This window comes from Magnolia sinica, chromosome 9 (assembly GCF_029962835.1).
Source record: "Magnolia sinica isolate HGM2019 chromosome 9, MsV1, whole genome shotgun sequence".
Classification (NCBI taxonomy): domain Eukaryota; kingdom Viridiplantae; phylum Streptophyta; class Magnoliopsida; order Magnoliales; family Magnoliaceae; genus Magnolia; species Magnolia sinica.
This window is the reverse complement of record NC_080581.1, coordinates 83,668,192-83,688,202: the sequence shown is the minus strand read 5'-3', so window position 1 is coordinate 83,688,202 and position 20,011 is coordinate 83,668,192. Positions and strand designations below refer to the sequence as shown.

At 40.1% G+C, this 20,011-nt stretch overlaps 1 protein-coding gene across 3 annotated transcripts; it reads right to left on the bottom strand.

Moving 5' to 3' along the window:
* Positions 1-5,798: 5,798 nt before the first annotated feature.
* On the bottom strand, positions 5,799-19,689 carry LOC131255895 (BTB/POZ domain-containing protein At5g47800). 3 transcript variants are annotated; one of them, XM_058256817.1, is made up of 6 exons: positions 19,574-19,689; positions 18,897-19,087; positions 18,701-18,770; positions 9,259-9,639; positions 8,207-8,941; positions 5,799-6,380 (listed from the first exon to the last, which is right to left on the bottom strand). In XM_058256817.1, exons 2-6 carry the CDS (start codon positions 18,953-18,955, stop codon positions 5,877-5,879), a joined length of 1,749 nt encoding a protein of 582 aa, XP_058112800.1. In that variant the 5' UTR covers positions 18,956-19,087; positions 19,574-19,689; the 3' UTR covers positions 5,799-5,876. The 3 variants fall into 3 exon arrangements, with proteins under 3 accessions (XP_058112800.1, XP_058112799.1, XP_058112801.1); XM_058256816.1 differs by having other exon boundaries at positions 9,259-9,657; positions 19,574-19,687; XM_058256818.1 differs by lacking the exon at positions 19,574-19,689 and having other exon boundaries at positions 9,259-9,563; positions 18,897-18,917.
* Positions 19,690-20,011: the final 322 nt, after the last annotated feature.

Sequence of the window (20,011 nt, the reverse complement as noted above, 5' to 3'; positions counted from 1 at the left end):
CCTTAAGGAGCTCTAGTCTTATTTGTGAAGAAGAAGAATAGTTCGTTGTAGCTATATATTGATTATCGCGAGCTCAACAAGGTCATTCTAACTAGAATGAATCCCTATAAAGATTTTGATAGTGGCTGTTCCATCCCAATTATTTCTATTGTATGGTCCACATAAGTTTTAAATCTGGCTTGTTTCTGGGATTTGAGATGTAGAAATTGATCAATAGGGTGGATTTAACACAAACATCCTGTGGACCCAGGTGGGCCCATGTGGGCCCAACGTAGCTTATAAGTGTGGGAACTTCCGTGTAAAACCCTCTTTATTGAATTTCTCCTATTTCCAGACATGGGTTTGGCCATTGGGTGTGAAAATGAGACTTTAACTTCTGAATGGGCCAGTGGGAAAAATGACACTGACAATCTATGATTTCCCCTAATGAATGGACCGGCCCCCACCTAAGGGCCTGAACCTTTGCCAGCCGCTTTAATGAGGAAATGACACCATCTCAAGCAGAATAACCATTAAAGTCTATTAAACCGGCTTCAAATGGTAAAAGAAGCTTTGTTTTCACTCCAATAAAAGATGCTAGCACAATGTGGCCATTTTCCACCCATTGAGAAAATGACCTTTCCACTCTTTGTGGATTTAGTGCACCCAAACAGGCCCTCAGTTCTTTTGCGGATATAGTGGCATCCAAACAGACCGCCAATCTCAATTTGAGAAAATGGTCATTCCTCTCATTGTTGATTTAGTAAACATCCAAACGGACTCTCAAACTCAATATGAGAAAATGGGCTTTCCATTCACTGCGGATTTAGTGAGCATCCAAATGTTTCCAGAATCTCAACTGGAGAAATGGCATTTTGGGATTTAGTAACATTCGAATTTATCCTCAATTTGTGTATAGAGAGACATCTGTGTTAGAGTATTAAAGTCCCTTGATATGCATTAATACACCATCCTTTAATGGCTAAGCTTTTAGAGAAATTGTTGTTTGACATGGTATCAGAACATAAGATAAGTGTTTTACAAGTACAACAAATATGCTTAGCTTTTGATACTCTGGCAAACTTTGATATATGATATTTACATCATGGTTTGGATGTAGCAGGAACCAAAAATTAAAATAGGCTGTTTGGAACAATTTTATGTGCCTGAATATCAAGCCTCATACGTAGCTAGAGTGAGTGCGTGTGTGTGTGTGTGTGTATAACTCCTCTTTCATTTTTGGTTCATAGGACATAAGCATGGTTTGTGGACTCAGCCAATTGAATCAACTCATTCAGTCTCGACTTGAGATGTAAATTGCTCGAATCTGTGTATCGGTCCGGTTCACCCAAGTCAGGGGTGACTCGGTGGTATCGAATTGGATCAGATGACATAAGCATGGTTTATGGACTCAGCCAATTGAATCAACTCATTCAGTCTCGAGTTGAGTTGTAAATTGCTCTGAGTCTGTGTATTGGTCCGGTTCACCCAAGTCAGGGGTGACTCGGTGGTATCGAATTGGATCAGATGACACCAAATCCAAGTTGACTCAGTGAGTTGTATCAGACTCTTTTGAGTCTTAAAACTAGAGGCTTAGTGCATGTTTGGTTTGTAAGACTTTTATGTGGAGTAGCCAAAAGACCTTGTTGTGCATTGAATATGGAGATCAATAGAGGTATATGACTTACCTGTCTATGTCACCATTAATGTAGAAACGGAATGTTGGGATCTTCCTTTCCTTACACCCTTTAGAAAAGACGTGACGGGATTGAGCTTCTGTAGTTGGTGTTAGATTGGGGACCCAGCCTATCTTTATAGCTATAAAGGCAAAGGAGTTTGAAACCCATCAAAACTCCTCTCTGCGAAAGGCTCCACACGAAACCGGGAATCCCAATACCTTTATGTTACTGTGTGCATATTACAATCGTGGCACTCCACCCTTTACACGAATTTATGGATGTATCACAACTTAGTGGGGCCCACTGGTAGGGGTGTACATCGAGTCAAACTGAGTCAAGCTAGCCTCAGCTCGACTTAGTTCGGCCACTGGCTGACCTCAGCTCAAATTCGGCTCGGCTCAGTCTCGAGCCTAACTGGCCAGCTCGGCTTGGTTTGGTCAACAGCTCGGGCCGAGTTCGCCATTGAGGCATTTCTACAAACACTTGAACTGCAACTTCAAAATTCAACTGTTTTACAAACAGAGACAATGGTCTTACAGGTATTTTATTAAACACCTTCTACGCAACATAAAAACCAAGAAAAACAAAGAGAAAAAGGGCATTTGTTTCATGTACAAACCTTCCTTGCCACCAGCCACATTTCGTTGAGTCATTTTATCAAACAGTTGGTGAGCAACATCAATGGGAAAGTAACTGAGTCATCGAACTGGTTCGATCCGAATTCAATTCGAACTGGATTCGAGCTGGATTCGATCCGAGTCGAGTCGATTTAGGGCCTGCTCAAACTCATTTTTGGGCTCAAAAAATTAGCTTGATTCGGCTCAAACTTAGCTTCGAACCGGGTCAAATCGAGCTTTTTCGAGTCAAGTCGAGCTAGCTCGGTTCGTGTACACCCCTACCCACTGGTACACCTGATCATATTATCCAACCCTTAGGACAATGCAGACTGGATTAATAAGGCTCACCTTATAGAGTTCTTACACGGTTAACACAAAAAATGGGTTTGGGAAGCATTTCTTTCAACCTTTATGCATGTCCATTAGTGACATGTGTGCAACATCCAAACGGTTCATGTGTTGTGCTATGATGTGAAAGTACCATTTTCTAAATATCTAGTCTTGACTTTGATTACTTGGTGACCCCAACACCACATAGCTAGGCAGGATTTGATTAGGCCATATGCCGTTGTTGTGAGGTCCACACAAAGCATGTTTGAAAGTTGTTGTTAGCTAGGGATCATGTCCAACAGTAGCACATGGCCCAACCAAATCCTAGTCACATCAGTGTCGGGTTCAACACTTGATTCCCCTCCCTCAAGTCCACCCTGAAATCTAGGTATGCCTAACCAACAGTCACAACTACAGCAACATCTGCAGGTAGATAATGAGCTAGATTGATTTTTCAATGGCAGCCAAACATGCCCTTTTGCATCCTCTACTTGTCGTATTTCATAATAGGTACACTATGGCCCACCGAAGCTTTGGATCACCTAAAAAAAAAAAAAGCTAAAAATTAAAAATCAAAGCTGTTTTATTGAGATGGAACATGTCGTTTTCTCTCGCGCTTAAGACGTATAAGATTGCCGACACTCTTACCAAAGAGGGAGTCACAAAAGGGCCACTCAACTCATTGTCAATTTCCATTTTCTATAGTCAAAATAGCCGAGAAAAGAAAATAAAAGAAAATTTACATCAGCATTCATCTAACCATCCAAACCATTAAAAGAAAGTTTACATCAACATTCATCTAACCATCCAATCCATTAAAAGCCAACATGGGACAGAGAGGCCTCGGACAAATCTCGCTCTAGGATGTTTCTCGGCTTGGTATTTTCTCATGGATTTTTAAAATTTGAGGGTTTTCTTAGGATATTATTGGGAAAGTCTCGCTGAAAATAAAAAATATAAATATTTATAAATTGATAAATAACTTAAATTTTTTAATAATAATTAACCATGAGTTAGTTAAAATTTTAAATAATTTTTATGTTTATTTAGTGATAATCTTGTTAAAAATCAGAACTACAATATTTTGAAATTTTCTTGATAATATCTATTAATTTATTTATCGATAGATTTTCCTTGTATTTCTCGGGATAATATCTTCTTAAAAACCATTAGTGCTGAGGAAACATACTTGGATGGATTTTCTATGAGGACCCATTAATCTGGGTTGTTGTTATTATTTCTACTCGAGGAATATATGGGCCCACCGACCCAAAATGAAAGCAAATCAATTGTCATCTATAGCACGACTCTCTTGCAAAAATCAAATCAAATAGGAGGTGGAATTTCTTAAAATGTGTGGTTTTTATTGGATCCCTCTTTCCTCCTATTTTGATTTGCCAAAGAAACATTATTAAAGAAACTAGTGGGCCCACATATTTCCCAAGTACATGAGAATTGATTTGACGTAGGTTTTGTTGCATTCATCCTCCCAAACTGTCCTTTAAGATAAAGACTAAGGGCTAGTTCAGTTGACAACTAAAAAGGGGTTGTCAATATGTTTCCAGCAATTAGATTTCTAATAAAAGATTGTTAGAAAAAGTTGGATTTAAAATAAGAAAAACCAGAATTTCCTATTTTGCATTTTTCCTTTCTTATCCTGCAGTGTTGTTTATCATGCTTTCCCTTCTAGTAGAGTTTTCAGTCTCACACCGGATGGTTCGTCTTTATATTAGATTCACACCGGATCGGTAGTCTTTATATTAGATTCATTTTCTTATTGTTCCTATAGGAAGATAAGAGTATCTCTTAGGAGCAACTTCATGAGCGGGCAGTGTGGTGCCTTTTACTCAAACAATTTTACTTTTTTTACCTTGCATGGATGGCGTTGTGCTCCGTGTTCAAGGCTATCTCCTTGGTAACCTTAATGATAGGAATTCAATTTTCATTTCAAAATTATAGAAAATTTCTCCTCTTTTAATTTACTTATTCTTCTTTAGTTTATTCTTTGTGTAGGCAAATTGGATAGCTATCTTAGGTTTCTAATAGTTGTGATCATGCATGCACCTGATCTTGACCGTCCAAACCTTCTGACACTTAGTGCACCGAGGATTCTTCATTTTGGGGGCAAATATGTCTTTAAGACGGTGGCACTAACATGCCATAGCTCTCCAGTGTCACACTTATGTTTAGTCCATGTCTCTAATATTTCAATTTTATGCTTTAACTCTTTATTAGAACTAACAAATTCTATGGTGTTTTGGTATTTACAAGTGTAATCTAAAGAATTTAATTTAAGCATTTAGATTTTGGGAGAGAGTTGTTAGGAACTTGTATCCTTTCTAAAAATATGGTTGTTTAGATGGGAATATGTTTTTTATTATTTTTATTTTTTTAAAATTTTAACCCCAAGATGGAAATCATAAAAGAAGCAAATCTTAGAAATTGAATTCCCATGGAAATTAATTTCTCACACTTCTTAGTACCTAAACACAAATTGAGTCAATCGCCCCTAAGATGAATTACAGTCCTATTATTAGAATCCATGTCCCCATAGTCTGATCCGCACCTTTGAGTGCTTATCTTAAAAGATATCTGAACTATTGATGGTCTAGATTAATTGCTACCCGAGCCATGGTATGAAATATTAGTTGAATGAGTGATTGTGTATATGACTCGTATTCAAATCCAAGTTCCAAAGGTCAGGATCATCAATGAAGTATGCTTGTAAGAGTATAGTTTCTACATGATAATAATGAGAACATGAATGGTCGGTGACTCAGATGACTCGTTCAGTCCTGGGTTGACTCGAGGCTGAATTCACCAAGTGGACCTGGCCTCAGCAAAACTATGATGCTCTGGTAGAGTGTGATGGATGATACACAGGCGATCAGAAATTTCACGAATGGCGTAATACAAGTAATCCAAATTACTGTCCAAACTATAGGTCGAACGTGATGCCCGGCATATTGTGACCATCTGATTAATGGACCTTTATTGGACGGTCAAGATGGAAAATATCCAATGGTCCTATTTTAACGAACGATGGATCGATAGTGTTCTTCTGATCTTTAACCATTCTGATTTTATGGCTGATTAGAGATAGTGGATTCCACAATTCGGTCAGTTCAATTTGATTAGCATATGCCACACATACAAAGTGCCTGCATATCAAGTGTCATACGCTGTCAGAGTATTAAAATAAAAATGAAGCACTTAAACTATAAGAAGAAAAATAAAAGGTTTTGTTTATATCAAATAATGATTTGTCACACTAATCATATTTGTGACCTGCTTTTGGGCCACGGCCCACCGTTGATCTACCCTTGATTTCCATCTTCTTAGGTCCTAAATTGCCATCCAAACCTCCTTCCTCTATGATTTCCCTTCCCTTGTCCATCTCCATCACATGTTTCCTCCCAACTGTTCGTTTCGACCCGTTGGGCCGGGCCTGCTCCGGCGTCTTAGTATCGGGTTTCTTTGTTTTCTTTGGATCTCTTCTGTTGGGGCCCGGCACCGTCGCCTCCTCAATGGATTCTTCTATCTCTCCATGGCCACCAGCACTCAATAACACACCACTCATCGCATGATCATGCGGTGGATTTCGACTGCTGGGCCTTGTGGCCCGTTCTTGCTCCAAGAAGAGAACTTGCACAACGGTTCGTAACGGCAACCGTTCGTTCTTCACCGCATGCATGCATATGTCAGGCGACAGCTTCTGGCAGTCTAGAATCCGGCAAAGGCGTTTCTTCTCGGACTTGATGAGATCAGGGTGATCCTGCCGTGGAACAGTTGATTAAGGGCCTGTTTTGATGGCCCAGATTGTAAATGGACTGGGCCATGATCCAGGTTGGATCACTTTCTATTGAGTTTAAGCTGAAAAATGGGCCTGATTGGGGCTGGGCTCACACACATCCAATCCCGCCATTGATCGAAGAACCCGATCCAACGGTTGGATGGGCCTATTGTGGGGTCCTTGGACAAATTCAAGGCCCACATCAATGGGCCCCAATTCTGGCTAAGGCTGCCAATGGGTACTCCGAGCGATGGACCTGATCCGATACTAACGGGTCTGGGTCCTTGGATCCGTCCAGCATGCGGGCTGCATTCGGATCTTAAGATTTTGGGACCCGGTTAACTTTGGGTCCAGTCGGGTTCAGGTCAGGTGAAAGTGGAAAATACGTGTGTGATTTGATGCCATCCATCAAGTGGGCCTGACCATGTAAATGCTCTTATTTTGGATCTAGGTCTTCGAGAACGAGACCTAGACCGGGCAAGACTCGAACCCTGTTGGCCCGGGTATGGGTAAACCCGACCATTGACAGCCCTTAATTCCAGTCACTGGACCATTGAGAACCCTAGAAGGCATCATTCCATCAGCCATCAAAGGCATGCACATGAATTGGACGGTCAAGATGGTTAGAATAATGTTTCATGCGCTGGGGCCCGTTTGGGGGTGCTCAATTGAAATGAATTACAATAACAACTTGTAATTTATTTCCTTCCCCTCACAGAGAAGGGTCACAATTTTATCCACTTGTGCAGCCAAACACGCCATTCCATCTGCTAGACTCTTCGATGTGTACACATGGCATACTTTTATGGCAATCCACACCGTCCAAATCCATGAAATCGTTGATAGAGCATAGCCCAAGAACCATATGATTTTTTTAATTTTTTTCTTTCTTTCGAAAATTGGAACCCTCACTATTTTACTTTTTACCATCCATTTGAGTGACATCAATTTGCATGGTTAGGATTGCTTGATCAGTGTCATTTTAGAAATATATTTCATCCAAAATGTGGCCTATAATTTGGATGGTCTGGATCGCTAGATGAGTGCCACATGAGAGGAGGATGAGTGGTCAAGGATAAGAAGTCCAAAGATAGATCTAAAGCCATCCATATGACTAGCTGGGCTGGGTCGAGGATTTTTCCAAGCTTGTCAGGCCTGGCTCACAGCTACTGAACAAGCACCCATCTGGGTCAATTGGCCAGACCTACTCGAGCATAGGTCGAAAATTCACTGAGTCAACTCGACTCGGCGAGATTTCGATCCAAGTTGCTAGTAAACTCGGTCCTTGTTAATCAAGGGTTTGAGTCACCATGCATAACCATCAGGCTAGAAATGTGACCCATTTACCAAAATGGCTGGTGCCTGGGTCGAACCCTATCTAATCTAACCCACCCATATATGTTATCAATCGATGGTTCGTGTCACCCACCCAAATGAGTCAAGACTCAGCTGGGCCTCATCATCGCAACTCAGAGTTGAAAATAGGGAGTGACTCAGTCTGACTCAACTCAGTAGCAAATGAGTTGGTCTGAAAAGGTCGGTCTTAAAACCATTCTGGTCGCAATCGAGCCCGACTCAGTTACAGTTGAATGGTTCCGTCGGTCTTCATCTAGATGAATTTTTAAGTGGGTGAGATCGGCCGACATTGTAACTGGTCATGGTCCGGGCTATGGTTAGAATTCTGGCACCATTAAGCAAATGGACCCGGCTCGGACTGATTCGATCCAATGGGCCCACTTCCACCCCTATTTCTAATACATATTACGTATTAGAAATGAAAATTTGTAGTAAATGGTTTCTGGTTTTACCTTGAGATAAATATCAATGGCTTTGTAGAGATCGTCGTGCTTGGGCCGGGCGAACTCCGGCAAGGCTTCTGCAAGAGCGATTATCTTCGAAGCTGGAACATTAGCGTCCCGAGCGACCACTTGCAAATAGGAATCAATGAGCCTCCCCACCTGGAACATGGACTGCATGGATTTGTTATTGTCCGGTGGGCCGCGCCGATGGAAGTGTACCAGGAAGTTTTCTAATATCGACCCCACTAAATCGACGTCATAAAAGCTCTTGTTCGAAGATAAATACGACGGAAGGAGAATGTCGCTAACCGTAACCTCATCTAATTGCCGGCCCGATCTCCTCACGAGCTCGGCCTTCGTGGACGGTGAGGCCCCGACAAGATTGGCCACCTTAAGGAGCCTCAAGACGAACCCACCGGAGACTGACCCACGATCACTTGGGATCATGCTCACAATAGATTCGAGCACGCGCCGATGCTTCATCGCAGTTTCTTCATTTTGGGTGAGTGAGCTCTCTGGGGCCCACCCCTTTGATGCATTGGGCAGCCACCGGCTGGCGTAGACATGTAATGCTTCGCCTATGAGTGGGGGTGGGAGCTTCTTTGCCGATTTGACGGCGGTGATAACACATCGAAAGAGGTCGATATCGAGATCGGAGATGTCTTCGGTCCACCAATCCTTTGGGACTGACCGGTGGCGCTTTTCGGCATACCCCGGTCTAGTGTATGTGTAAGACCATGTTACCTAAAAAATGTTGCATGGTTCATGAATAGAAAGATGGAAAGATAGCATGAAATCAATGTTTTTTTAACCCAGGCCGGATGCCAGCCCATTTCGTGCGGTCCATCCAAATGGGCCTAACCGCCGATCCAACCGGGTTGACCCATCCAAATCTAGAGATTAAAGAAATTATGGAAGGATCCATTCCAAACTATCCATGTTGGAATGCCCCAAAACTCAGGATAATCCGACTATCAAGTGGGCCACACCATTAGTTGTGTGTGAGACATTTCAAAAAATATGTCTGTCATTCAAACTATTGTATGAATTAGATAACTAACCTTTGATAGGGGTGTGAGGATTTTCTCCACAATCGCATCAACACACCGTCCCAAAATGCCGATGTTTTCAGACCACTCGGGCAATTTCCCAGTTGTCTGAAGGGCCATGATTGAATCTTTCCACCCCTGTAGGATGCACGAATCGAAAAATGCTTCGAGCTTCAAGATGAAATTGCCCTTCTCAATAGACTCAGTCATTCTAAGGAACTTGGCTGCACAGATCGCCGCTACAAAGTTATGGGCGCTGAGATTGATCATGATTCCATAACTGAATTTTGCGCAGAGCTCGAAGGCTTCTTCGCCGCCTGGAATTTCATGAAGCTCGATCGTACAATTATCAGAATCACCACCATCAGAACAAAGGCGCTGTAAGAGGCCACACTTGGGAAGAAGTGGAAACTACAATTACAAAAGATGGAAATTGTATTTCCCTTAATCAAGAATAGAACATGTAATTTAGCATGCATTTGGTTGTACCAAATATCATAAAATTTCATCAATTTTTATGAGTAGTCAATCTAATTTGGTGCAAGATCTCATGTTGTGAAATTTGGTGCGACCAAACACATGCTTAAAAAATGGTTGACATATTAATGTAGTGGGTGCACTGATAGAAGAGGAGAGGGGTCATTGTATTCTTCGAAAAATAAATTTAAATCCACAAGAAAAGAGAAATCTTTAAGAATGAGAAATAAAATTATTATTATTGATGGAAGTGCTGATTAGAATACATTTGTAGTGCTTATACAAGTAAAAGATGACCTACATTGCTAATTTGACTCAAAATGGGACTCTTTTCCAAAATAGTAAAAATACTAAAAACAGTAAAAAGATGTCTAATTTTATCAAAATTCATAAATAATCCTTAAACGACTAAAATAAAGACTTTAGATCACAAATGGACTCTTGAAACCTTAAAAATAGAAATAATAGAACTTACGAAAAACAAGTTTTGAATCATAACCCTAATTTGACTCATAAAATAATTGATTTTTGAAAAGCTATTTGGAATCAACCAACATTATGTTTTTGGCTAGGGCTTATAACTTTTCAATGGTATACTATGGGGGTGTTTGGATGGAGAGTCAGTTAAGATAAACTACTTATGCCGTAAGTATAGCTTATCTTGGTTTCTACTTATTAAGCTGAAGTGATTAAGTAAATTTAAGTAAAACAGTTACTCATAATTGATCTTAAACCAAACTTACCTCAAATAAGTTACTTATATATTGTCATAAATAGAAAAAATAACTTATTTGGTGGTATCCAAACAGGCCCTAAATGAGCGAAACCGATAATTAGTTGCCAAGTTATGGCTGTTGGAAGTGTGCATTTAGGCCATTTTGTCCAATTGGGCCCCTCCAGATAGAATTCGTGTGAATCTAGCCCTTCATTGAATCGTCCTCTACTCATCATACATCACGTACTTGGGAGTTTTTGATCCTTTTTTTTTTTTTTTTAAAGGTCTAAACCATTCATTAGGTACACCTCACTTGAAAGAGCCTACAACTCAAAACTAAAATCAATCAAATGATAGTAGCTATATCTGATCACGGGTTGGACGATTTCAGTCAACAAAATCAATGGCATCTTTGAACTGTGGGGCCCACTTGATGGATATTTCAGATCTTGTCCAAGCATGTCATGTGTACAGTTTCTATCAGAGGACAGACAAGTTATCTTTTCAAGTCTTGAATTCTTTCCTTTCTCTCTCCCTGCATTGCTAAAGTTGGGTCCCAGCCTAAAGTTGGAATGATACCATTAGTGACCCAACCTAATGATCTTATGGGCTTCACGTGGATAGCCACTAACAAAATGAAAAATGAAATTACAAAATTAAATAAATAAATAATGCTTACTGTCTGTGATTGGATGAGAAAGATAAATAGCAACGGTTCAGATTCAATAAATAAAAGGCCAAGAAATCTGTAGATTGTCCATGATGAGGCCCACTGTATCAATGGTTTTGATTGCAGAAACATAAGCCCTAATTATGCAACCTGAAATACCAGTGTACTGTACAAACTCTCCTCCCAAGCATTGTAGAATACCTTTGCACAAAGTACGGGTTGTCCAATCTGACATGTGGGGCCCATAGTTCATAATCCAAACCATTGATTTATTGTGTGCCAACATGGATGGGGAATGCTGAAAAAATGTTCCACATTGGAATATCCCAATGATCAATATTAAAACCTTTTTTAGTTGAACTCAAACTATTGTTATATTTCATTTCCTAACCTTCTATTGATGGGCCACAAATGAAAAGATTATCTTATTATGATAATTTTTTAGGTATAGTCTATCTACGAGACACAAAAGACCAATGGTTTGGATTTATGGAATCATGGCCTCAACTATCAACAATTGAATGCAAATGGTCGGTCGGATCGACCTGATTGGTCATTGGAATCATCTTGCAATTGACCCATCTCAAAATTAAAACTTGTCTAGGTCTAAAATTTGGACCAAGTGAGCATATTTTGGTCGATAAGTTTGATCTCATGACTGAATAGGTCTGGTGGGACTTTTGAAATTAAATTCGGAGTAATAAAAGGGCATATAGCAGGTACGGTGGTAAAAGAGAAGAAATCATTGCCATCTTGTTCTAATATAATCCTTAAATCCACTAGAAAATAAGAATATCTAAAATGAAAAATAGATTAATATGGTATGAAAAAGTTTTATCTAGCACCATTTGCTTCTCTAGAATAATCCTGGATCCAAAAGAAGAGAAAAATCTCTAAGAGCGCATTTGGATCATAAGTTACTTTAGATAAGCTATGTATTTATATTATAAATAGTTAGCTTATCTTGGTTTTTACTTAATTAGCAGAAGAGTACATTTAATAAATAATATATGTATTATACAAAAGTAGAAAAGTATATTTGGTTTCCAATGTTCCAAATAATTATTCCGAAAGTCTGTTTGGTCCCCTTTACATCCACCATCCATCATGTGGGGCCAACCTTTTAATGTGGATTGTTCATTATGTAAGCCTCCCTTTGATGTAGGTCATCTATTTGCAAGGCTTACCTTTGATGTTAGCTGTCTAGGCCCATCTTGGTTGTGGGTCATTCATCATTAGGGGTTGACCTTTAATGTTAATGTGCATAGCTCATTAGGTAGGGGTCATCTTTGATATTAGTCATCCATCATGTGGGGCCCACCATCAATGTCATTGTCCACCATGTGAGGCCCATCTTCAATATCTACTACCCATCATGTGGAGCCCACCTTTGATGTGGATTATTCATCATATGGGGAGCACCTTTGATGTGGGTTGCTCACCTGTGGGCCCCACCTTCAATGTGGATTGTTGGATGTGGGTCATTCATTATTAGGGGCATACCTTTGATGTGGATAGTCTATCATGTGGGGCCCAATAGATCATCATCTATCCATTTATTACATGATTTTTTAATCTCATGAACTTAGAAGAGATTTATAGCCACAAAGAGCATATTCCCATAAATTATTTATTAAGTTATTATGTCATACATGAAAATGAAGAAAATAAATTACTTTTAGAAGTTAAAAGGCAAAAAAAAATTTAAAAATTAAAAATATAGATGACAAAGTACTGCTTATTTGGTAGTATCCAAATAGGCCCTAAAAAATTAATAAAATTGACAATATTGATGACAAAGTACTAGATGTGAAGTACCTTATGACCTTATATAACAAAATATTCCTTAGACTAGTCAAATTGAAAAATAAAAAAAGCTTTTTTCAAAATAGTAAAAATTATTAAAAGTAATAAAAAGATGTCAAAGTCTAGCCAATTTGAAAAGGACACCTAAATGGCTAAAGCAAATGCTTAGAATGGAATTGAACTCTTAAAAACTCCAAATACGAATTTTACCTAAAAATGATTTTTCATATAAACTCCTTGGGCCCAGCAGACTCTATGCATTGTCTCCTCACATGTCCCATCAGTAGCTTTTAAGGACATATTATTCTAACAAATTAATCTAATAACTGATTACAAAGTTATAATAGTTGGAAGTTATAATGTGCATTTAAGCTATTTAAAATAAAAATAAAAATAAAAAAATAAAAAAAACACCTTGGTCCATAGCTCAAGTGGTAGACTGTGTGAAAGGTACCTTGTTTCAACAATGACCTAATGGTATTGATTTCCCGGTGGGGCTGGCTAACAGTGAATTGTGAACTGACAGTAGAGTGTACTAACAAGCTAATGAGAAAAAAGTAGTTATTTTTAACCAATTAAGGTATTTCAAAGTCCAAATTTGCGCAATCATGACACTCCACTAAGTTAATTCTAGTCGATCCCATGTCATAAAGATTCATATAGATGGGTCCAATTTAAGCCATCTTGAAATAAACTTAACCTAGGCCTAACCTCTGCCCTAACTCAACCCATACGAAAAGAAAGTAGTTAATGGCTGCATGTTTAGAGGAGAAGTTGAAGCTTCAAAACTCTCTTCAATTATTAAGTTTGATTAGAGAAAGTGAGAATTGGATAATTATAATTAATGAATTAAAGAGAGGGATGTGAAGGGTGACGGGATATGATGTTCTCGATGTGATGCCGACACTTTGGCGGGAAAGAAACAAATGAGCATAAAAGTTCGAATATTCTCGTTTTACCAACTTAACGTTAAAAAAGAAAAAGAAAAAGAAGATAATTCCCAGTAATTGCTATTGCTATCTCTAGGTGCTTGTGCAAATGGAGACTTCATGGCACACGTGCCATCTATGCACACCCGTATAAGATCTGGACCATCCATCACGTAGGGACCATTGGAGGAATGCTTGGTGCAACCCAAATGCATGGGTAAGGAAATGGGCTTTTAATTATTATTATTATTATTATTATTATTTTATATAACTTAGACCCTACCCAAATATGGATGGGTTCAGTTCCCATCAGGTCGAGCTATGTGGGCCCCACGTAATGTGTGTCGAACATCAACACCATCAGCCAGATGCGCCATTCCATGGTGGACCATTGGCTTAAAAATCAACACAATATATGACTTGGGTGGGCCACACCACATACAAAAGTTGAAAGAGGTTACTTCCCATTGAAACATTCATATTCATTTATTGGATCCTCTGAGATGTGTTTCACAAATCCAGCCCATCCATTGTATGTGTCACACTTGGATGAGGGGTCATACGAAGTTTAAGCTGCATCCAAAACTCAAGTGGCCCCACCAAGTACTATTATATATTTAAAGCATGTATTCACATGGTTTTAGATGCTATGGCCCACCTGAGTGCCATATAAGATTGATTTTTTGGATATCCCATAAACTAAAGGGGACCCATTTGGTTGATGGTGTTGATGTTTGACACGCATCATGGTGGGACCCACACTGCTCAACTTCCCATGAGGTCGACCTCATGGCGTGTGAGTGTGTATATATAATTTATAAACTTGGACGCCTCCCAAATTTGGATGGGTTGAGTGGAGGAAGAAAATACAAACTGGATTACTAAATGGGTAGGCTCCATGGCTCCCTTTAACCCGACCAGACCTGAGCCATTTGCACCCCTTGAAGGCCTACCATGAAAGGGATTTTTGCTACAAAACAGAGTGACAAATACCAGACCTGACCCCTTTGTACCCTTGAAGACTTGAAAGGGGTTTTTGCTACAAGACACTGTAAAAATTATTGCCTGGATTTTAATTCCAAATGTTATTAATGTGATCTTATCAAAATATTACATATGTTAAAAAATTCATTTTTTATGGTACATATAGAAGAATGCTCACCTGCGCACCTTCTTACGTGAGCACCTTTGCACACATATTATGGGAATAGAATCTAAACGGTCCACGTGATGCGCCACCCCTTGAAACTTTATGAGCCTAATTTTCAGCCTAATCCAAAACTTTAATGGGCCATTGAAAAGAGAAACGTAAATCAAGGGAGAAAATTATTTCCTTTTTTCATAGCCCATCAGAGTTTTGTATTATGCTTAAAGTTGGACTTGTAAGGTTTCAAGGGATGACGCATCACATGGACCATTCAGATTTTGTGCCCATGACACATAAGCACAGGTGCTCAAGTAAAAAGTTCTGTAGGTGAGCATTCCTCTCTCTCTCTATATATAAATATACAGACTTTGTTAATAAGTATTTATTTAAATTTTAAATATAAGTATTAATTTACAATAAATACTTTCTAAATATTTTTATTTAGCAAGATTTTCATGATAATATCTCAAGGAAAACCTAAAAATTTGATTATCTCCGGATAAATTTCCCGCCCTACAAGTGGCCGAGAGCCAGATTTGTCACTATTCTACAAGATTCAAAAATAAAAGACTCGGACCGACTCACTTTGAGATGAGCCGAGTTTACCGAGTCAAAACCGAGTCTCTGCCAAATCAGATTACTCGTTCGAACTTGGACTGGGTCGACTCTACCGGGTTTTGGAGGATGTTGATTCCTTGCCAAGGTCTTTTGCAGGGAGTCCGGGAACTTATGTGGGGCCCACCGTGATGTTTGTGATGAATCTACCCCGTCCATCCGTTTTTTGAGTTCCTTTCAAGACATGTGGTAAAACATGAGGCGGATCCAAGACTCAAGTGGGTCACACTAGACGAAAATGTGGGGATTGAGCAACCACCATTGAAACATTCATATGGCCACAAAAGTTTCGTATTTGGCTAAGTTTTTTTTGTGTTTTCACTTCATCCCAGTGGGGATGACATTATAAACGGTTTGGATTTCATTTGAACTTCAAGGTGGAGCCCAAGAATGTTTCAACGGTAGGCATTTCTTTCTCCAGTTTTCCCTCTCGTGTGGTCCACTTGACCGTTGGATCTATCTCAGTTTCAGTGGCATATCCTAAAATGATCTCACAAAACGAATGGACGAGGTGGATTTCTCACAAACATCACGGTGGACCCCACCTTGGTTCCCAGGCAGGAACTTCTTGCCAAAGCCTTTGGCAGGAAATCAGCGTCCAGTTTTGGAACTATCTTCATTTCTCTCGTACAAGTGTCCCCTGAGTGGCGATTTAACGATTCAGGTTGTTGGCATTTGGTGGACAGGCCATGTGAATAGCGTGTCCTAATCGATGAATGGCCTGGATCTCACACACGTGTTTTGCTTTTGCAAGTGTATGGAAAGCCTCTCACATTCCAATTAGCGTGCGGCGAGCTGGAGAAAAGACACCGTCTGCCTCTGTCAGTACTCAGGATCACCCATCACGTGTCGTCCCATGTGGTCCACATGCAAAGAAGACAGGAGAATCAGACACGTCCATTTAGTGGGTGGTACTTTAAAGTGGTCCATATCGAATAATCACTCTCAAAAATCAATCTGGCCGTTGATTTATTGAATAGAACGTGAGTTTGAAAATTTCTGTTCAGTGGTCCACATTCAGCTAAACGTATCAATGATCAGGATCCTCTATTCAACTTACATTTCTTATTATGTCTCGTATAATGTACCATCCAAAACTTGGACGGCTCTGATCATCCTACCATATCTTCATGTGGGCCCCAGTGGGGCGACACATATTCGTGTCTAAATCGCGGTCCACGCAAAAGAACTCGAAAGAATAAATCAACGTGCGGTAATGATGCAGGGGCATCTCTCTAACGTACACGTGGCAGCCTGAAAATCTAGTTCCTCCTAATGTTGATGGCAGATGATTGAAGAAAAAGGTTTAGATTGCACAATCCTAGCCATCCGATGAGTGAAACTTAAGGAACGGTGGAAAGGAAAAATTGTTAATGGTTGACATTCAGCGTGGAAAAGTTTTTTAAAAAGAAAAAAACGACGGCCAAGATTTTCTAATGGGTGTGATATTTGCATGATTCACCATCGATCATAGGACGAACTGGATGGACGGTCTCGATTGGTAAACATTAGCCTGCTACATCTGCAAAAGACAGATGGTTGTACAGTATTTCGGTTCTCCTGTCTCTATTTGTATCGTATCAGGTGGTCCACCGTTTGGGTGGACATATCAGTGGGTTTCCTTTTCCCAGGCGCGGCTCGTCTTAGTGTCCACAGAATATCATGGGACCACTGCAGTGTCCTGCGGGTGCACTGCAAAATGTCCACCTCCTGGGACCACAGTACATATGCTACGGTTACAATGGTCGGAAGAAATCAAGATAATGCCAAATTAGGTGGGCCACTGTACAAAACTTGTACGGATGAGACGATCCTAACCGTTCCATTAGTGATCCATCTCTTTTTTGGTTTTCAACCGTTCATTTTCTGACCATCTGATCATCTGGTCAGTGTTTTTCTTTTTTTTTATCACATGGCCCATCCATAAATCCGCACGCATTGTCACAATTTTGGGTGGCTGAAAAAATGCCAAGTGTACGGTGGAGGCAGCGCGGTGCATGGTTTTGGATGGTAGTGACGGTACACCAATTCATTCAATTTGCTGCCAGAGGTTTTCGTACTTAGTATTTCTATACGTTGCTTGACCTGAGGCTGATAAGTGGACCCATATCTTACTGATCCAGACCGTTGGTTTGATTGGGCCCATCATGGATGGACAGTTTATTGAAAATTTCATGGATAGAACGGTCCTATCCTTTTGTTTCTTGACGTACAAGTAGAATGATGAAAAGAGATACAGTAACGATCCCTATTCAATTATCCCAAAACCCGGTTACACTAAGTTGGAGCCGACAACCCTATCATTCCAATTTGGAATTTGCCCGAAAAAAGTGGCAAGTTATCTAACCGTCAACATCTTATCCGTGAAATGTAAATCAATCCTGACCATCGAATTTTTCTTCAGCAGAATGTTTTCTTTTTAAATTTCTATTGTATGGTAATCAGATGAACGGTAAGGATCATCATCGTATCTGTGTAAATTCAGGTCCACGCTCCATCCTCGGTGGGCCCCATTTGTAGAGTTGAAGAGATGGCACTATTTACGCGCCTAAGACTCCTGTGATAGTTCACCACCATTTTGAAAAATGGTAGCTAGCCTACTCATCTCATACTCCCACACGTGGCATTCACGTGCGGCTATCAAGAACACCCAAATAGTGGGACACATTGTGGATGTGTCCCACTATAAAATGAGTTGAAAATTGCACTGATTAAAGCAATCCTGACCATCCAATCCAATTAATTGCTATCGGATGAGCGGCTAAAAATAAAATGCTAAGTGGTCCAAATTTCAAGGTGGTTTCTATAATCTGGTGAATGTAATTTTTGGGGTGTGTTCATTCTCAATTGGGCAGCTATTTAGCGGTCTGGATTACCATACAACTGGGCATTGTACGGTGGAAGAGAAACCACCTTTTTTTCAAATGGTGTTTTGCTATATCACGAGTCCATCTAACCCCAGAAAAGTGACACATTAACCACGTTGCCAGAAGTTTAAAAAAATGGTGACACGTGACCAGCACGTGTGAGTGTGTGTGTGCGTGCGCGCGTGAGAGAGAGAGAGAGAGAGGAGGAGGAGGAGGAGGAGGAGGAACCTTGTGTAGTAGATATGTAGTGTTATTGATTTGAATGGTGAGATCGCTGGGCACGTCTGAGGACACTGACCTGCCATGCATCATCATCACCACATATTAATATTATTAATTAAAATATAAAAATAAAATAAAAAACCCATGAAGAAAATTCTCTCTCTCTCTCTCTCTCTCTCTCTCTCTCTCTCCACATACAAACCTTGTAGCCTCCTGTGTGAAGAAGGTGTCTGGCCTTGTCCCAAGTTTCATATACTTCATTTTCACCTTTCTTTCTCCTTGCTACTCTCATCACATCTCTCTCTCTCTCTCTCTCTCTCTCTCTCTCTCTCTCTCTCCCTTATGTTTCCTTCATGTGAAAGATGGTGCCTTTATTCAAGTGAAAGCCAACACCTGAAAAAAAAGAAAAGAAGAGAGGTTATAGACAGATACAGTCATAATTCAAGCAATAAGTATCTAATATTGGCAGAAGATAGAATCCTACTCACACGTGGACACAAACAAGACATGCATGCACTCACTTACACGCGCTACTAAAAAAGACATCCACCTACCATATCCTTACTTTGTGAGAGAGAGAGAGAGGGAGATTAGATTCTGTGTGTGTAAGAGAGAGACCCACACAGTAAAAGGGTAGAACATGAAGGGAAGATGGTTATTCGAAGGAATCCCACACAAGAGCAGACTCTCTTTCTCTCTCTCAAAGGATTCCTATTTGATGTGTAACACAAAAGTCTTAGTTAGCTAAGCACCTCATAAAACCCAGGGATTTTTTTTAAAGCGGGCTTTTTGTGTTTGTGTGGTTGGGACAAAAGCAGACCATGATTACAAATAGAAGAAAAAAAAGGTTTTGATGAAAGCTAGTATATAGGGTTGTACAATTTCTGGTGCTTTGAAACTTGAAGTGGGCCACACCATCCCATCCCATCTATCCTTCTGCAATTGAGAGTAGTACTACTTTCCTCATGTTTCACTCCAACAAGGATTCCATCTTCTCCCCTCCCATCTCCTCATTTCACCCTTTTTGACAACATTGTCCTACAAGCCACTAAGCTCATGAGTAAGATAGTCATAATAAAAGGCACTTTGCTAACGTGCGCCGGGCCTTACCCTAATGGAAGTCATCCCCCATGTGCCAGAGTTACGTGCATGTGTGAGATCCAAGCCATCCACTAGGTGAGTCCCACCCCGAAGATGCCTTGATGAACTCATGAATAAGATTCAGTAGAAAAAGGAGCACTTTGCTAACGTACGCCGGGGCCCTATTACCTCTATTCTGGACTCTTTCATATGGTATGGTCCGCCTGAGAATTGGAT

What these genes read in the sequence shown, in the direction of transcription:
- LOC131255895 (XM_058256816.1), bottom strand. Translation starts at nt 18,955, where the DNA reads ATGAAGTATATGAAACTTGGGACAAGGCCAGACACCTTCTTCACACAG. An exon ending in TCCTCACACCCCTATCAAAG is followed by an intron (nt 8,942 to 9,258) that starts GTTAGTTATCTA and finishes AACATTTTTTAG; the next exon opens with GTAACATGGTCTTACACATA. An exon ending in CCATTGATATTTATCTCAAG is followed by an intron (nt 6,381 to 8,206) that starts GTAAAACCAGAA and finishes GTTCCACGGCAG; the next exon opens with GATCACCCTGATCTCATCAA.